The sequence below is a fragment of the Leptodactylus fuscus genome, chromosome 5 (assembly GCF_031893055.1).
Source record: "Leptodactylus fuscus isolate aLepFus1 chromosome 5, aLepFus1.hap2, whole genome shotgun sequence".
NCBI lineage: Eukaryota > Metazoa > Chordata > Amphibia > Anura > Leptodactylidae > Leptodactylus > Leptodactylus fuscus.
The window spans coordinates 146,543,477-146,562,817 of NC_134269.1; the positions used below are offsets into that span (position 1 = coordinate 146,543,477).

A 19,341-nucleotide genomic window follows, 5' to 3' on the forward strand; every position below is an offset into this window, starting at 1 on the left:
TGCCTGAGAAATGTGGAGATGAAAGGGTCATGCCTAAGGACATCCGCAAAGATTTGGACTGCGCTTCATAATAGTAATAAAGACCAAAACACTGCTGCCAGCGGGATCTAAAAGGACACTTACAGTGCAAATAAGCTATAAAACCTAATGACTACTGATAAAAGTGGCATAAAAGCAATAGGCGACAGAATGGATATGATTGCCACCATTGAGTTATAATCCATGCAGGAAACCTCATACATTTTAGTTTTTTCTCCTGTGAAGCAATTTATCTTAGGTTTTATTTAAAGTGGCTCTCTGGGGTTATGCAGTAAAATGTTGAAACACTCATATATAATGTGGTACATCCTGACTATTCTTCTCACAAAACTACATTGTTAACCTCGTAAATGAACAGAACGCCTATATTATATAGTATACTCTCTATGAACCTTGCACTTCTGTTCATTTAAATTATGTCTTGACCACATTAAAACAAAATATTAGTGTGAATAAGTCATTTTCTCCCCTTTTAAGGTTCAGCGTTCTTTGTTGTTCCAAGGCTCGGAGGAGTCTTCGCAGCAGATTCCGCCTAAAATTGGCAGAGAGAAATGTCCTGCAAGGAGGACTTTTTTCTCTGCTGGTTTCATGATAAAAATGTCAGAAACCTGGTGGACCCCATTACAGTCTATTATAGCCCCCATGTGGATCCCGAACAATGGAGACACGACCACTAGTGTGAACCTAGGGTTTGTCTACGCCTGCCTTTTCAAATACAATTATAATACATTAATCCCCTCTTCCTCAATATTAAATAATGCAATACAACTGTAATATTATTTTCCCTGCATGTGAACTGAGTTAAAGAGGACCTTTCACCGCTTTTGGGCACATGCAGTGTTATATACTGCCAGAAAGCCGACAGTGCGCTGATTTCAGCGCACTGTCTGCTTTCCCGATCTGTGCCCAGTGTAAAGAGCTTACGGTCCGGTACCGTAGTGCTCTATGGTCAGAAGGGCGTTTCTGACCATTAGCCAGAGACAGGGGTGAACCTTCCCCTTTCGCCGCCCGAGCTAACTGCAGAAAGCCGCCCCCCCCCCCTGCCGGGAGGAGGGGGCGGATCGGGGGCGTGGCCGGGTGGATCGGGGGCGTGGCCGAGTGAAGGGGCGGGGCTTAGCCCCGTTCGCCGACAGAGAGTAGGCCCGGAGACTGCCTGCTCTCTGCCTGAGCGTGAGGGGAGGCTGCCGGAGCAGCGCTGCTTCAGTGGCCTCCCCAAACCACCGCTCGGTGATAAGCCAGTCCAGGACAGCTTGTCCTGGACTGGCTTAGGTTAGCAAAAATGCCGCCCTCCCTGAGGCCCTGGCATAGTGCCGCCTGAAGCGCTCGCTTCAGGTCGCCTCATGGGAGGTGCGGCACTGGCCAGAGACGTCCTTCTGCCTCGCGGCGCCTATCGCGCTGTACTGTGGAGCGGGGAGGAACACCCCCCCCCCTCCCGCTCCTGATAATGCTCGTCTATGGACGAGCTGTGTGAGCAGAGGGAGGGGGCGTTCCTCCCCGCTCCACAGCACAGCGCGATAGGCGCCGCGAGGCAGAAGGACGTCTCTGGCTAATGGTCAGAAACGCCCTTCTGACCATAGAGCACTACGGTACTGGACCGTAAGCTCTTTACACCGGGCACAGATCGGGAAAGCCGACAGTGCGCTGAAATCAGCGCACTGTCGGCTTTCTGGCAGTATATAACACTGCATGTGCCCAAAAGTGGTGAAAGGTCCTCTTTAAAGGTGTTGTCCGGCATAACTAGAAATACCTACTCTAATCTAAACACCTTCCTACTTTCTAAATAGCATAGTTAATCAAAAATGTACAGTTACCTACACTCACCGGCCACTTTATTAGGTACACCATGTTAGTAACGGGTTGGACCCCCTTTTGCCTTCAGAACTGCCTCAATTCTTCGTGGCATAGATTCAACAAGGTGCTGGAAGCATTCCTCAGAGATTTTGGTCCATATTGACATGATGGCATCACACAGTTGCCGCAGATTTGTCGGCTGCACATCCATGATGCGAATCTCCCGTTCCACCACATCCCAAAGATGCTCTATTGGATTGAGATCTGGTGACTGTGGAGGCCATTGGAGTACAGTGAACTCATTGTCATGTTCAAGAAACCAGTCTGAGATGATTCCAGCTTTATGACATGGCGCATTATCCTGCTGAAAGTAGCCATCAGATGTTGGGTACATTGTGGTCATAAAGGGATGGACATGGTCAGCAACAATACTCAGGTAGGCTTTGGCGTTGCAACGATGCTCAATTGGTACCAAGGGGCCCAAAGAGTGCCAAGAAAATATTCCCCACACCATGACACCACCACCACCAGCCTGAACCGTTGATACAAGGCAGGATGGATCCATGCTTTCATGTTGTTGATGCCAAATTCTGACCCTACCATCCGAATGTCGCAGCAGAAATCAAGACTCATCAGACCAGGCAACGTTTTTCCAATCTTCAATTGTCCAATTTCGATGAGCTTGTGTAAATTGTAGCCTCAGTTTCCTGTTCTTAGCTGAAAGGAGTGGCACCCGGTGTGGTCTTCTGCTGCTGTAGCCCATCTGCCTCAAAGTTCGATGTACTGTGCGTTCAGAGATGCTCTTCTGGCTACCTTGGTTGTAACGGGTGGCTATTTGAGTCACTGTTGCCTTTCTATCAGCTCGAACCAGTCTGGCCATTCTCCTCTGACCTCTGGCATCAACAACGCATTTCCGCCCACAGAACTGCCGCTCACTGGATGTTTTTTCTTTTTCGGACCATTCTCTGTAAACCCTAGAGATGGTTGTGCGTGAAAATCCCAGTAGATCAGCAGTTTCTGAAATACTCAGACCAGCCCTTCTGGCACCAACAACCATGCCACGTTCAAAGGCACTCAAATCACCTTTCTTCCCCATACTGATGCTTGGTTTGAACTGCAGGAGATTGTCTTGACCATGTCTACATGCCTAAATGCACTGAGTTGCCGCCATGTGATTGGCTGATTAGAAATTAAGTGTTAACGAGCAGTTGGACAGGTGTACCTAATAAAGTGGCCGGTGAGTGTATATCACATGACCGCCCCAGGGACATTTTCTGATTATACGATGACTATCAGTTTCCCCATTTCCGGAAACGGATTGTCACTATTACTCCCCTCCATCCATCCCATTATACTTGCCCTCCACGCTTCTTTCGGCAAGACTGCTCCCCCTCCTGTAGTGATTCTGTAAGATGTGCACTCTTCTCAAAGTGCTATGCGCACTGCTGCCAATATTTCACCTCTACTGCACATCCACACATGAGAAGTGGAGGTGGATCATCACTGGACAGACAGAATCAGTACAGGAGGAGAAGCCGTCTCGCAGCAAGAAGCATGGAGGGTAAGTTTTTAATATGATATAATATGGGTTGGGGGTTGGGCTGAGTAGGTAATGAAGTGCGGGATAGCTAGAGAGGGAGGGAGGGAATGTATGGTGGGGGAGTGAGGTGGGAGTAAGGTAAGAGAGGTTAGTGAGGAAGTGAGATAGCAGGAAGCTAAACAAATGCAGGAGATACCGGGAGCTTCCAGAAATATCCACAAATCACTCAAAACATGGCTAAAGGTATATGGGTGCATTTATTAACTCATTAATAGCAGCAACAGACATTTTTATAGAAACATTTTTTGACCCGAAAAAAACTTTTTTTTTTTTAAATCTTAAATTATAGCAGAATTACTTTTTGAACTGTCGATCACAAAAAACTGTTTTAAAAAGAGAACAAAAAGTGCTATGTTTCCAAAAATAGTATCAATAAAATTGACAGGTTTTCCTGTAAAAAAACAAACAAACAAAACACTAAATAATTTACAGCTCTTAGAAATTGATTATGCAAAAAAAAAAAAAAAAAAAATGACTAAAAGGGTCCATTTACACGGAGGAAGATGGTGAGGAATATGGTGTGTAATTTCAGCGCTGAAAAAAAAGCCTCCCATTGACTTCAATGAGTTCCTTTTTCTAAGGAGAAAGCAGAAGCTTATGTGTGTTTACATAGAGAGATAACAGACTCAGTTTTATCAGAAGACTGTAATTAGCTGAACTAATTGTCCTGCTGGCAGATCTGTAGATAACAGTGAGAGTAGTGAGTGAAGTCACTAGTCCTATCTCACAGGTCCGTGGTTATGGTAATGCCGTGTAAACAATAGAGGAATAACTTCACAAAGCAGGTAAACAAAGCAGCATTTCTAAAGCAATATATTTAGGAAAAGTCTGTCATTTACATAAACTACCAGTATAGATAGGATCCTTGAGATGGGAATACCCCTTTAATAAGATATATTACAAAGTTTCTTATATTCACATGCATTCATTTCTTCATAGTTGGCCAACTGTTATATTTTTGTTCTAATATGATGTCTTTCCTATGACACCATGTATTGGTAAGGGTTAAAATTACGTTTTGATGATTCTTTCACTTCAGTTCTTGTTCATAGAATGTCTTGTTACTGTTTGATGAAAATTCCAAACCAGTGACCAGCAAACATATGTACATTTCTGTTCTATACATTGAGGGAAGCCGGCTGGAACACTATAAAATGTTGAGACTATGCTATGCCAGTATACCTTGAGGTGACAGCTAGTCTTGTAAGTTTACTTCTGTTCTTGTTTTATTGCCTTGTAAAACTTATACGAATGGTTTGTGGCATTCTTGATTTGCTGTTTGCATTGCTGTTTCTACAGTATAAAGAGCCCAAGCTACAACAGTTAGAAGTGAACCCCTCTGCCAGGCTCCACTTCCCTGCATTATGCAAGAGCCTGTCCACCACTACACAGCGAGAAGCTGTGCAAAATAGCTCCATTCTCAATAGAGAAAGAAAGTGAATTTGAGTGCAGGATTTCACATAAAAGGAGCCCCCATGTAATTGGGTACATTACAGTAGTTATTAATGACACCCATGCTGACAGAAAAGCAAAAGTTGAAGGAACATTAGTTACGCCTTAATGTGTTTATAGATGGTACCCTCAAAATTCTTGTACTAAAATATGTTTGACACTTCTGCAGCCTGACTTAGTTCTGGAAATGTCAAGAACACTCTTGGGTGATTACATGGCGAGTGAAATATTTCTAGTCTTGGCTGTAGTAAATGATTAAACTGAGATTAGCTATCTTTTTCTCAGTCACACCTGTTGTGCCATTGCTTCCCAAGACCTGCAAGTCTCCAAGAGGTCACCAATTATCTACTCTGTTTGGCTCCTCTGAGTCAGTGTGGCTGCCCTGTGTGGGAGCTGATGCACTTAAAGGCGCAAAGGGTGAGCTTACTGTCGCACAGTTTATATATAATATATATATTTGTGTGTGTATAATATATATTTTCACAATTTTTTTTGTTAGTAATTAACAATAACTTTCAAGGCTGTCTATTGCCTCCTCCAAGAATATTCCTATTACAATCCCATAAGGTTATGTTCAAACAGAGTCTTTTGCAGGCGGATTTTGAGGCGGAATCCGCCTCAAAATCCGCCTGCAATAAGGCTTCCATTCAGTTCAATGGGAGACACTCACTTTTTTTTCAGCTAGTGGGAAAAAGAAGCGACATGCCCTATCTTGCCGTGGATTCTGTGGCTTAGTCAGCCGTGGCTCGACACTCACTCCTGATTAGGCCCTTTCATTCGGGCCTAATCAGGACCGGGATGCCGATGCAGTTGCGGCTAGCCGTTTGGAGAACAGACCCTAACACAGCAAATTACTGTGATAAACAGCATACCTTTTTATGTATGTCACTTTTTAGATTTGAAGAAAAACAACTTTGAATACAAATGAAGCAGTGTGGTGCACTGGGGGCGGAGCTTCAGCTTCTGTAACATTTTTTTTTGCTGCTCAAGTAGGATGGGTGATGTCATACTAGTGGTAAGAACAAATCCGACCGTATGGGGTGCAGCAGGTGGGAGATGGTAGGAGTCTATGTAGCAAGAACAATTCACCAGGGATCTGAAGGCCCGCCCCCAGTGCACCAACTGCCTCATTTCCATAAGGCATCAGTGTTTTGTTTCATAATAGTGACATCACAGAGGTATAATGTTTATTACTGTAAGGTGCTCTGTAACACAGTGGTGACAGTTGAATATGCTTGGGGTGGTGATAGACTTCCTTTAAAGTGAATTACATTGATTATCTTATCCAGGGCCGGCGTTGGAGGGGAGGGGCAAACTGGACAATTGCCCAGGGTCCCATCACTTGCAGGGGCCCCCTGGCGATGTAATATTTTCCCTATTAATATAGGGAAAGTATGTGTGGCAAGGACACTGTATGTAGCTGCTATTGATCGAGGAAGCTCCATTCAGTGCTCTCGGAATGCTTCCTCCCCACCCCCTTCTCTGGCTGCCCTCTGCCCACCAATTGGAAGGCTGAGGAGAGCCCAGGGGGCGAGGCTTATCCCTATACAGAAGATGGACCCTGCCGAGCTCCTGCTGTCCAGCACAGAAGAGAAGTAACAGAGGAGAGGTGCAAGCAAAGTGAAAATAAAAAAATTACAGGTACATGCTGGAGTTACTACTGTATGCCTATTAATGTCAGGCGTTTGGGGGGATTAATTTAGTTTCAGTAACTCCATGTGCCTCACATTAATAGCAATTAACCCCATCATGTCACTCACATTAACCCTTGTATGCTTCACATAAGTGTTACTAATATGTGAGATATATGGGGGTACTAATAATGAAGATACTTAATTATAACCTCCATGTCTCTCACATATCAGTAACTTTTATGTGAGGTACACAGAGGATAATGTCAGGGACATGATGAGGTTAACTGCTATTAATATGAGGCACATGGAGTTATTAAATTTTAATGCACATGTCCACACTTTTTATCCTCAATTGTGGATAATATTGTGGACTATTATATTTGTGGTCCCGTACATACGGCCGTTGTTTTTGCGGCTGTGTTTCTGGGCCGAATTGAAGAGCTGCAAATTATGGAGCAGGTCCAACAGCTGTCCTATACCTAGACCTTTCATGTCCTCAGAGATGGGTGGCATTACATACCACTCGAAAGACTGAATTCACTGTACTGCCAGCTCTCACGGTATGTGCCCCTGTGCTAGAGATATCGGTGCCATTAATTTTGGCAGCAATATCTCTCCACTGTCAGAAGAGCTGGTCTTAGGTTCTATTCACACGGAGGAAAATAGCGCTTTATTTGGTGCTGAATTTTCCATGCTGAAAAAAGCGCCTCCCATTGAATACCATGGGTTCCACTAGCTTTTTTTAGTCCTGTTATATTAGTCAGCGGGTGACGTGACAGCATATAGTCCTGGTACAGCCGTCATTGTAAGATGTGACAGTATTTAGTCCTGGTATAGCAGTCAGCGGCTGACTTGACTGTATTTAGCCCTGGTATAGAGGCAACACCTGCTCCCCTCCTACCAACGCCATCAGCAGCACCTACTGGGGTCCTCAACTTGGCCAGTCTCCAGAATAACGCAGGAACTTCCCACGGACAGGAATTGGACAATATCCTGACAATATCCAGGCCTTGACATAAGACCTACCACAGGGACACCAATACCCTGTACCACGAGACAGTGAATGCTAACTCTGGATTAGGAATTCACCCTAGTATAGGATTGTTTCACGAATACCTTTATACTTCTTTACGTTTTCCATTGCTGGTTGGCGTTATGGTACGTGTCATTTCTTTATGTTTATTTTCTTTTATTTCCTCACAAAATATTTACAGAACTTACCTCTTTAGGTATTGTACTATAACTATATTGTACAATATTCCTTGTTATTGTATTAGTGTCTATATATGGTGAACATCTCTTCTTTGTAAAATGTTGTAAAAAATCTTAATAAAATGAGAATTAAAAAAAAAAAAAAAGGAATTCACCCAATCCAAGGATACCTATCCTCTCTCAATACTGGCCTCAACTGTACTGAAAGCACACTGGACTGCATTGCATGCAACGAGCTTGAGAAAGGCAGAAATTGCCGAAACATTGCTCATGCTTACTCTGCTTTAACACGTGTGGCACAGTGCAATGTAAATCAATAAAAAGCTACTTTATACCTCCATTAAGCCTTACTGGGATCTTACTTTTTACTATAATGCTGTATGTGTGCGGCTCATGTACCTGATATTGTAGTGATACTATAGTGCTGTACGTGTATAGCTCATGTACCTGATATTGTAGTGATACTATAGTGCTGTACGTGTGTAGCTCATGTACCTGATATTGTAGTGATACTATAGTGCAGTATGTGTGCGGCTTATGTACCTGATACTGTAGTGATACTATCATACAGTATATGTATAGCTCATGTACTTGATATTGTAGTGATACTATAGTGCAGTATGTGTGTAGCTCATGTACCTGATATTGTAGTGATACTATAGTGCTGTATTTGTACAGTTCATGTACCTGATGTTGTAGTGATATTATAGTGCTGTATGTGTGCGACTTATGTACCTGATATTGTAGTGATACTATCATGCAGTATGTGTGCGGTTTATGTACCTGATATTGTAGTGATACTGTCATGCAGTATGTGTGTAGCTCATGTACCTGCCATGGGATACTATAGTGCAGTGAATGTTGGTTTTGTATCTGATAGTATTGTTATCCTTTGTGGGCTGCACCACTATTGTTATCATAAGCTTGTGGTGAGGGGGAGCTAACCTTGAGTTTTTGTCTTTGGTCCCCAAACAAACACAAGGAGCAGGCTGGCCGACCGGGTTGTTGCTCCTGCTCTGCAGCACAATGGTTCAGCCCTGACAGCAAGGCGTCTCCCTCCAGCCCCCTCTCCCAATGATGGAAAGCCGGCAGCAGAGGAGGGGGAGAGGGGGGAGAGACATGTCAGTGCAGGGAGACCTCTCACACACACCACACACTCAGTCACAGAGCCAGGCAAGTTTACTACACACTGCCCCTCTGGGGCACCCCAACCGCACCTCACTGCCAAGGAAACCTGCTGCCTCTGGGGAGATGAATGACTCATTGTGAAGAAGCAGGTGAGAGCAGTCCACACATAGCGGTGACAGGTCCCCAGTGGATGCCCGCACGCACCGCCCTGCACCCAGTCTGTCTCGTCTAAGCAGCCGGGCACCAGGACTACAAGCCGGAGCTATGGACAGGTTTCTGGGCTTCGTCAGGCAGATCAGAAGATCCAGGAGAAGGAAAGGCAAGAAGTACCGACCAGAAGAGGATTACCATGAGGGCTACGAGGATGTCTATTACTATGCTTCCGAGCATTTCAGAAGTAAGAGCTCTCTGTGCATTATGTGGGCACAGCAGGTGGTATGTTGTCTGCTCTGCTTGTGCAATACATTGTACACCAGACAGGAGTATGCTGCAATATAGTGCGTAACCAGCAGATCGGATGGTACATCACTATACTATACAGCATCAGTCCAGCTGAACCGATAGTACATCTCTATACTATACAGCATCAGTCCAGATGAACTGATAGCACATCTCTATACTGTACAGCATCAGTCCAGCTGCTCTGGTGGTACATCACTATACTGTACAGCATCAGTCCAGCTGAACCGATAGTACATCTCTATACTATACAGCATCAGTCCAGATGAACTGATAGCACATCTCTATACTATACAGCATCAGTCCAGCTGAACTGATAGTACATTACTATACTGTACAGCATCAGTCCAGCTGAACTGATGGTACATCTCTATACTATACAGCATCAGTCCAGATGAACTGATAGCACATCTCTATACTATACAGCATCAGTCCAGCTGAACCGATAGTACATCTCTATACTATACAGCATCAGTCCAGATGAACTGATAGCACATCTCTATACTATACAGCATCAGTCCAGCTGAACCGATAGTACATCTCTATACTATACAGCATCAGTCCAGATGAACTGATAGCACATCTCTATACTATACAGCATCAGTCCAGCTAAACTGATAGTACATCTCTATACTATACAGCATCAGTCCAGCTGAACCGATAGTACATCACTATACTATACAGCATCAGTCCAGCTGCTCTGGTGGTACATCACTATACTATACAGCATAAGTCCAGCTGCTCTGATAGCACATCTCTATACTATACAGCATCAGTCCAGCTGAACCGATAGTACATCTCTATACTATACAGCATCAGTCCAGCTGAACTGATAGTACATTACTATACTGTACAGCATCAGTCCAGCTGAACCGATAGTACATCTCTATACTATACAGCATCAGTCCAGCTGAACCGATAGTACATCTCTATACTATACAGCATCAGTCCAGCTAAACTGATAGTACATCTCTATACTATACAGCATCAGTCCAGCTGAACCGATAGTACATCACTATACTATACAGCATCAGTCCAGCTGCTCTGGTGGTACATCACTATACTATACAGCATAAGTCCAGCTGCTCTGATAGCACATCTCTATACTATACAGCATCAGTCCAGCTGAACCGATAGTACATCTCTATACTATACAGCATCAGTCCAGCTGAACCGATAGTACATTACTATACTGTACAGCATCAGTCCAGCTGAACCGATAGTACATCTCTATACTATACAGCATCAGTCCAGCTGAACCGATAGTACATCTCTATACTATACAGCATCAGTCCAGCTGAACTGATAGTACATTACTATACTGTACAGCATCAGTCCAGCTGAACTGATAGTACATCTCTATACTATACAGCATCAGTTCAGCTGAACTGATAGCACATCTCTATACTGTACAGCATCAGTCCAGCTGCTCTGGTGGTACATCTCTATACTATACAGCATCAGTCCAGCTGAACTGATAGTACATCTCTATACTATACAGCATAAGTCCAGCTGAACCGATAGTACATTACTATACTGTACAGCATCAGTCCAGCTTAACCGATAGTACATCTCTATACTATACAGCATAAGTCCAGCTGAACTGATAGCACATCTCTATACTATACAGCATAAGTACAGATGAACTGATAGCACATCTCTATACTGTACAGCATCAGTCCAGCTGCTCTGGTGGTACATCTCTATACTATACAGCATCAGTTCAGCTGAACTGATAGCACATCTCTATACTGTACAGCATCAGTCCAGCTGCTCTGGTGGTACATCTCTATACTATACAGCATCAGTTCAGCTGAACTGATAGCACATCTCTATACTGTACAGCATCAGTCCAGCTGCTCTGGTGGTACATCTCTATACTATACAGCATCAGTCCAGCTGAACTGATAGTACATCTCTATACTATACAGCATAAGTCCAGCTGAACTGATAGCACATCTCTATACTATACAGCATAAGTACAGATGAACTGATGGTACATCTCTATACTGTACAGCATTGGTCCAGCAGAACTAATAGTACTCGCTATACTATACAGCGTCAGTCCAGCTGCTCTGATGGTACATCACTATACTGTACAGCATTGGTCCAGCTGAACTGATAGCACATCTCTATACTGTACAGCATTGGTCCAGCAGAACTAATAATACATATCTATATAGTATCTGTTCAGAGGATGGATAATACCTGAGTATACAGCATCAGTCCTGCAGAACTGATAGTACTCGCTATACTGTACAGCATCAGTTCTTCAGATTTAATGGCACATTAGTATTGTTTATCAGTCCAGCTTATCTCCTAGCACATGACTATTCAGCATTGGCCCAGCTTTGATCTGATAATGTCTGAGTATATAGCATTGGTCCAGCAGATTTGCTAATACTTGCCTATACAGTTTCATTCTAGTAGTTTTCTCTTTATAGGCTAGTCAGCTATTGAAGTTATGCAGTTTCCTAACTGTACAATTCCAATTTTACACCAGGTTGTATATAGATCCCTGCCCCCGTCTTGCCATTTCTTCTGCTGAGGATAGTAATGTACATTATCTGTATCCTCAGCGTGATGGTTATATTATAAACTATCCTAGAAGTTACTAGTGTTTTTTTTTTTCCTTCCATACCTGGATTTGTCATGTGACATACACTTTTGACCAAGGATCAGCAACCCTCTGCCCTCCAGCTGTTGTGTAACTACAACTCCCTGCATGCTCCATTCACTTCTGTGGGAATTCCAAGAACAGCAGAGCAAGTATACATGCTGGGAGTTATAGTTTCACAATAGATGGAGTACTGAAGATTGCTGATCCCTACTCTAGATTCTCTACACTGGACATAATATGCCTTTAATGTGATACCAAAAATGTTATAGTTATTGATGGAAAACTTGCAGTTGGAGTTGGAGAAAAATACTAGGTTTGTAGAATTTCTAGAAATTTTACAGACCACACAGTTGCAGTTTTATTTATTTGTTGATTATTGGAACATTATGTGTAATACTCACTCCAGCACTTTGTGTATGAGTGTATTGGATGTTTTGGTGAATATGGCACATCACGCTGAATAGTTCCACATTGTACCTTTTTGTTCTATTCTATAAAATTTGCTGAAAACTTTATTATATTGCTTTTAGTTCACATGACTGGAAATTCACACCACTTGTCCATTGGCACCTAAAGTGTTTTCACACATATAGCCCTTGGAATGAATGCCATTCTTGTAAATGCATTTTTGCAGTGGGTGAAATGGCCCCAGTTAGCTCCATCCTTCCTCTTCGATATTTTCCAGATGGATGAGGGCACACTATGTATTAAAGGGGTTATGCAACAAAGAGTAACCTATATCAATAGGATAGAGGATAAATAGCAGTTTGTGGGCGTCTGACCACTGATGCCACCACCGATCCTGAGAATGGGGGATGTTTTCACCTTGTTGTGATACCTGTGCTGGATGGGCTGCATTTGCACTCCCATTAACTTCAATTCGCCAGTGCTCCTGTTTTAGTGAATGGGTGCATGGTTGTGATCACGTTGAATCCACAACGGATAGAGGATTAATACTCTTTGTGCCCTCATGGCACCTACAAACACAGGGGGAATCCCAAGTTGTTCTTTCAAATGTTCTTGTAAGACAACTTCATTCAGAATAGTCTATAGCAGGGGTAGGGAACCTTTGGCTCTCCAGCTGCTGTGAAACTACAACTCCCAGCATGCTCCATTCACTTCCATGGGAGTTCCCAGAACAGCAGAGCCAGTATGCATGCTGGGAGTTGTAGTTTTGCAACAGCTGGAGAGCCGTACGTTCCCTACCCCTGGTCTATAGGATGGTGCTGAACGATTTTGGCCTTGTTGAACTTGTGCATTTTAGGAGTTCCAATGAGATTTTCCATAGTATAATGCATGTATAATATTATAACACCATTCTATAATGTTATGATGTATACAACTGGATATGCAGTTTTCAAGGCTTATTGTTAAGACTCCTTACAGACATTCTTCTCATATAGCCAGCTTTACTTGTTGCTTTACTTTTACAGTTACTTTTATAGTTACTTTACTATCTATCTATACTGAGAGCTTTAGTCATTTATTACATACGGGGAGATAGGGTTTAGTACATGTACTCAGTTTATACTAGTCTTATCTGTTTGATACCTAGCGTGTGAACATGACCATTCCTGCAGAAATCCTGCTTCTTAATTGTCCTGAAAAGACAGCAGTTACACAACAGTAAAGGGGAGGGGGTCTTTCTGTATTTTGTGTGCTTGTCATTCCTTTCTTCTCTTGGCCTATCTCTGACTTGTCCCTTTAGTTTACAAATAGCCAGATCTGCCTGCGGAGACAGTGACAGGCAAACTACAGACCATGCAGTACTCACTGAGCCTGGTGTGTCATATTGCATTATGTTTGCAGTGGTGACGGTAATCTTTGCTCACCACTATAGAAGATTTCTTGAAAGACTGTCACTGTGTGATCGTTGTCTTAACCAAGAACCAATGTAATAGTGTAAGATCTCTAATATAAATAAGGGCACCTTACGTTTAGTTTAAAGTCAATTCTTATGAGACAGCCAGCACTTCAGACTTACTGAAATACTCTACATCTTTATAGTACTGATTTACAAAAAACACCAAATGCAACACATACTTGTGGTTGTTATTTTAACCCCTTAGTTTCTCATTGCTTCATAGGGATAGATCTATTATTGTAGCACAATGCAGATTAGGATGCTTTCTGTCTAATTCATCTGTCTGTATGAGCCACTGCAAATGTTTCCATTAGAGTTCATTGTTTTACGGCTCACTCAGGCACAGAATGATTGGAAGTGCTGCACTATGTTAAATGTATTCTGACAATTGTGTGCTTAAGTGTACATCGTCTATGGAGATACATAGGTTAATATATTACTGAATTGCACAAAATCATGTTCTCCAATGAATTTATAGGCTTTTATTTATTTCTACAACAGCCTATAGCCTAAGCTTAGTAGCAAATCTAAAGACCATAATAAATAGGGTTGAAATGTTGTTTACTACTATTATTTACTAAGGCTGCATTAGGATACGCTGTCTCTCATCCAGTCAAAAATGCTGGATAAAATATTGTGGCATTCTAAGCTTATCCAGACCAAGGTCCCATGATCTTTTAGTCAGTAGAACCAGTAGGACAGTATATTAGGGATCAGTATGTAATATCATTTCTTATTATTAATTTATGCATTACCTCTAAACTTGAAGAACCCATTCATCATACATTCTGCAAAGTACTTACAAATAACCCAACTTAAGCAAAATGTAGAAGGAATTTATTTGGTATGATATCCTCCCTTGATGCACTTAACTTAAAGTTATGATCTGTTAATATAGCAGGACAGCTGGTGAAATTTCTTCTCCCTCTTGTTTTCCTGAGTGTTGTTTTCTATGACCATAGCCTTTTTTATGACATGTAACATACTTAAAGTATTCTATAGTATCTGGGAAACTGACAAGGATTTAAAATCCCCTTAGAGGGATTGTCCAGTTTTAGACCAGAGTTGACAGACGAATGTTATTGTTTGTATGATAAAAAGTTCTACAATTTTCCAATATACTTTCTATATCAATTCCTCAGGGTTTTCTTAATCTGTGGTTATTGACATTCTGCTTACTTCCAGTGGATAGTGCATTTGGCCATCAGCTGATTAGACGCTTGTATCCTATCTTGTACACGGGGGGGGGGGGGGGGTTCATGTTGTTAGTAGGAAAATCCCTTTAATACCAGTCTCTTTGTTTTGTTTTTTTTTACATTAGATGCCTTCTGTCTTCACATAGTTTGAGAATGGTTCTAAACAGTATTAATAAACGTAATGAAATAGATTTAGAAAACCCACATTCTTTGTTTGATAAACCTGAGCACTGTTCAGTCCATTATCCGGATGTTCTGGCTGATACTGTATTTGTTTTATGCCCGGTGCACTGTTCTGGTGTCATTATTTGGTTTCACTTACTTTGTGTGTCTCAGCTGTTCAGATGTTTAAGTGGCAATTTAAAACCTTTGTTGTTTTTGCTTTGCCGTATTGGAGAACCTTAAAGCAGTAGCAAATTGTTGTGTAATTCACTTACTGAGAAGGCCGCAGCATGAACAATTGTATTTTCTTGTTGGCAAGGTAATATGTAACAGCAAAAAGGAAAAAAAGACTCTTTATGATCCAAACAAAATAGTGCTCGACCAGTTTCCATTGACTTTTTTTTCTAAACTGTATAGCAGTACAAAAGATGAGTTATCTTGTGTCATTCCACTTTTGAGAAAGTTTTCTTTATTCTCAGTGATCTGAAAATGAACTGTTGAAGTTAAAGTGAAGTATCTGATTTGCTGTATCATGATAGACCTGATATACCACAAAGTCTAATAAATATGAGTCCCACTTCTTTGACCCAAACCTGTCTACACTGTCTACCAATAAGTATTTGGACACCTGTGGTAAAATAGAAAAACAACATTTATTCATATTGAATAATTGGTAGAACCCAGCAGATACTTCCTTACGTATGGTACTGATCGACACAATACTCCCGGATGCCTGTTGAAACTCCTGCTGTATGTGAGCCATCGTTTGGGTGCGGTTTCTCTGGCCAGCATCTGTCTGTCTCTACCTCCCAGTCTCAGGGGTCTGCTGACTCTAGGCATATTCCGAGAATATGCATTCACCTTCCACTTCGTAATCACTTAGGCCACTGTCGACTTTGGGTAATTCAGTTTGCTTGCTATGTCCTTTAAGGATCGACCATTTCTGTGATACCCTACAATTACCCCTTTCTCGAAATCGGACAACTACGCACTTCGTGGCATCTTGCACTAAAGCCAATGCACTAATGCCAATCCTGTTTCCTATTTAACGGCGGAAGGCGTGACGTACATCACGACCGCAGATATCTTCATTTGCAAGGGTGTCCAAATAATTATTGGTAGACAGTGTACAGGTAGTCCTTGGGTTACGCTGGTCTCGGGTTATGACGTTTCGTGGTTACAACTAGCTAAAAAGTAAAGCTCCCTCGTAACAGAAAGCTGCCAGCACTCCCGACTAGCAAGGACGAACCTGCGGCAAATCAACGCTGGTTCTGCAGCAGGCTCGTCCTTGCTAGTCAGGAGAGCTGGCAGCTTGCTGTTACGAGGGAGCTTACTTTTTCTCATAGGAATGAATTGACCAGTGTGGATTGGCCGAATGCTGTATACTGGCCAATCAACACTGGTTCTGCCGGAGGCTCATCTGTGAGGAGGCGGAGTCTAAGATCGGACCACAGTAGTCTCCAATGTGGTCCGATATTGGACTCCGCCTCCTGGCCAGTGTTGATTTTCCGAATACTGTACACTGGCTAATCCACGCTGGCCAATGCATTCCCATGAGGAAAAAGTCAGCTCCCGCATAAACGCAAGCTGCCAGCTCTCCCTGTACAGTACGTGATTTAGTGTGCAGCGGCTCGGAACCAAGGAAGACTGTACTGTACTGTATATGATACAGTCTTTTTTTTTTTTTTAATTGCATTTTTCTTCACTTATTAAATCTATAGGGAAAACATGAGCACTTCCGCAGCTAAAAATTACATGCTGTGTTTTTCAAAAATTCTTTTCAAAAATGTTTTTTTTTGTGCAGTGCGTGGATGAGATTAATCAAATCTCATTTCACTCTGCTGGTACCACATAGTAGAAGCTGGCTGCCAAGGAATCTGCGAGTACTTTCTGCTTCAGGAATTTGAGGCAGAATTTTTCCATTAGACCAATTTCAGTGTCTGAATTCCAGTTTCACCCCTTGTAGTGTTTATGTAGGGATATCTTCATATGAAGTAGTCCGTGGAAAATGCTCTGCATAATTATGAAAAGAAAATGCACAATCACTTAGGGTTTAATCTTAAGAAGTGCTCTGAGCATATGGCGGTACTTAATCTCTTGCAATGCAGATCATATAAATCATTTTGGGTCATAAAACATGGAGAAACTACCTGACATTGTGGTGTTATGTTTTGTATACATAACATTCACTATATGGACAAAGGTATTGGGACACTTAAGCATTACTCCTGCAGGAGCTTTTATGAAATCTCATTCTAAATCTGTAGGCATTAATATTCTTAGATATATATTATATAGTTGCTGCCTCTTTGCAACTAAAATAATGTTCACACTTCTGGCAAGGCTGTATCCTGCTCACAGACAGAGCTCTATGCAGATGGCAGAGATGAGAAAGATGTTTATTTATATTCTGTGCACTAGTAGCCTCTTATCTTTAGCATAGCAGTATTTAGAGAGCTTCTCCGGCCAGGGCCCAACATGATGTAAATGCGTTGGCTTGGCAAAAAGTGGCGTTTTACGGTCACTGCCAAGTGGGGGGATTCTAGTGAAAAATACCCACATAGTCCACCAGACTTACAATTGTCACAATGCAGGCAGGCAAGTGACTTTCTCCTGGCATTCTCCGAGCCAGATAGAGAAGTTGATTCAACGCATTTTTACAGCTCTAAACTTCAGTGGTGGTGTGCTTTATGCTGCTCCATTCAACACTTGACATTGTGCATGGTGATGTAAGGCTCGTAAGCAGTGACTTGGTCATGGAATTTCATGCTGGGATTCAGTGAGCCTTTAGAACGAGTCATTCCTTCAATAATGTTCTAAAGGCAGATTGCATGGCAAGGTGCTCGATATTATACACCAGTGGCAATGGGACTGATTCAGTCTTTTCTCTATATTTAATGTTAGTTATAATGTTTGGAAATTTCACAAACCGAAAAAATAAAATGACCTTTAAAGTATATACCGGCTTTAAACACCAATTTGAAAGTCAATTACATAAAATTTTATATATTCTTTACCCTTAACATTACCCTTTAGTGGATGTCACGGACAGTGCTTCAACCCTTAAAAACATGACTATTAAACATGATTCATCATGTCCCCATCCAAAAGTCACATATATTTGACCCAAGCCCATCTTGCAAATCAGATTTCCCAAACTGACTTGTGGCAAAGACGACTTCTTATGACAGTGCCATGTTTAAAGATGTTGAGCACTTTGGATTGACTTCATGAAGATTAAATCTTATGTACCCTTGTGCAGTGTTTGTAGTTGAAACACCTGAGACTCATGGCTAGGGCTGTCCATGTATTTGTGGTCATATAGTGACTATTATATAGAACCATGATGAATACAGTGTAATTCAGACCTATCAACCTCCACATGGAGCAATTCATTTGTAAATGGTGAATCATTTTTACTCGCTTTGTGATTTGAATGAATGGAATTCCACATATGTTATGTCATAAGTAAAAATCTGTCACGGAGTTGTTTTTCCCTTTTATTGAAGATTTTGTATTACTACAGCCATATTTAGTTAATTGCTTTCAATGTGATATGCACGTATAGGGAAAAAAGCAGCCCATTCATTTCTATGGGGAGCGCACGTATGCCGGCTCCCATAGAAGGCAATGGGATCTGTTTTAATGCTGCTGATTCGGAACATGTTCGTTCAGAATCAGCGAGTGTATACTCCATGTGAAGGGGCCCAAAACTCAGGAGCATATAGTAATATTATCCTATGCTGTGTTCTCCAAACCTATTTGAGACAAACTTCAAAGTTTCATGCCAGGAAAGGAATTCTGAGACAGGACCTGAGCTTTGGCTGCTTGGATGAACATCAATCATGTGATCACAAAGGAGCCTTTATCTGGTGATGACATCTCAAGTACTTCTGCCAATGTATGGCTTTGTGTCCTGACTGGAGGACAACATTATCTGATCTGTAGGGTCCTGCATTGCTTCCTATACTTGTGTTAAAGGGTTATACCGGAGATTCACATATATTCACCGATGTCATAAAATGTACGGTGCATCTAAATACATGTATATCTATAATGCTCTGTTGTTCTATGTCATTTCTGTGCTTTATCTAGATGTGAATGGGCATCTCAACGTTTTCTAAAGCGGTCACCTAGTGAATAAATGGTCACAGAATACATTTATAAATTATCTATTTTTAGGA

The 19,341-nt window shown here is 42.0% G+C and overlaps 1 protein-coding gene across 6 annotated transcripts in view; it reads left to right on the forward strand.

Annotated features, from left to right (window-relative positions):
• GRIP1 (glutamate receptor interacting protein 1) overlaps positions 1–19,341 on the forward strand; it is a 355,754-nt gene that overhangs the window by 115,093 nt on the left and 221,320 nt on the right. For 2 of the 6 annotated variants that reach the window (XM_075274404.1, XM_075274405.1), the window contains exon 1: positions 8,720–9,253. The exons of 1 other annotated variant lie outside the window; for it this stretch is intronic. In XM_075274404.1, the coding sequence (XP_075130505.1) occupies positions 9,121–9,253 (133 nt within the window). In that variant the 5' untranslated portion in view covers positions 8,720–9,120. Of the gene's footprint in view, positions 1–8,717; positions 9,254–19,341 lie in introns of those variants that run through there. 3 more of the 6 variants (XM_075274407.1, XM_075274411.1, XM_075274410.1) reach the window with 2 other exon arrangements.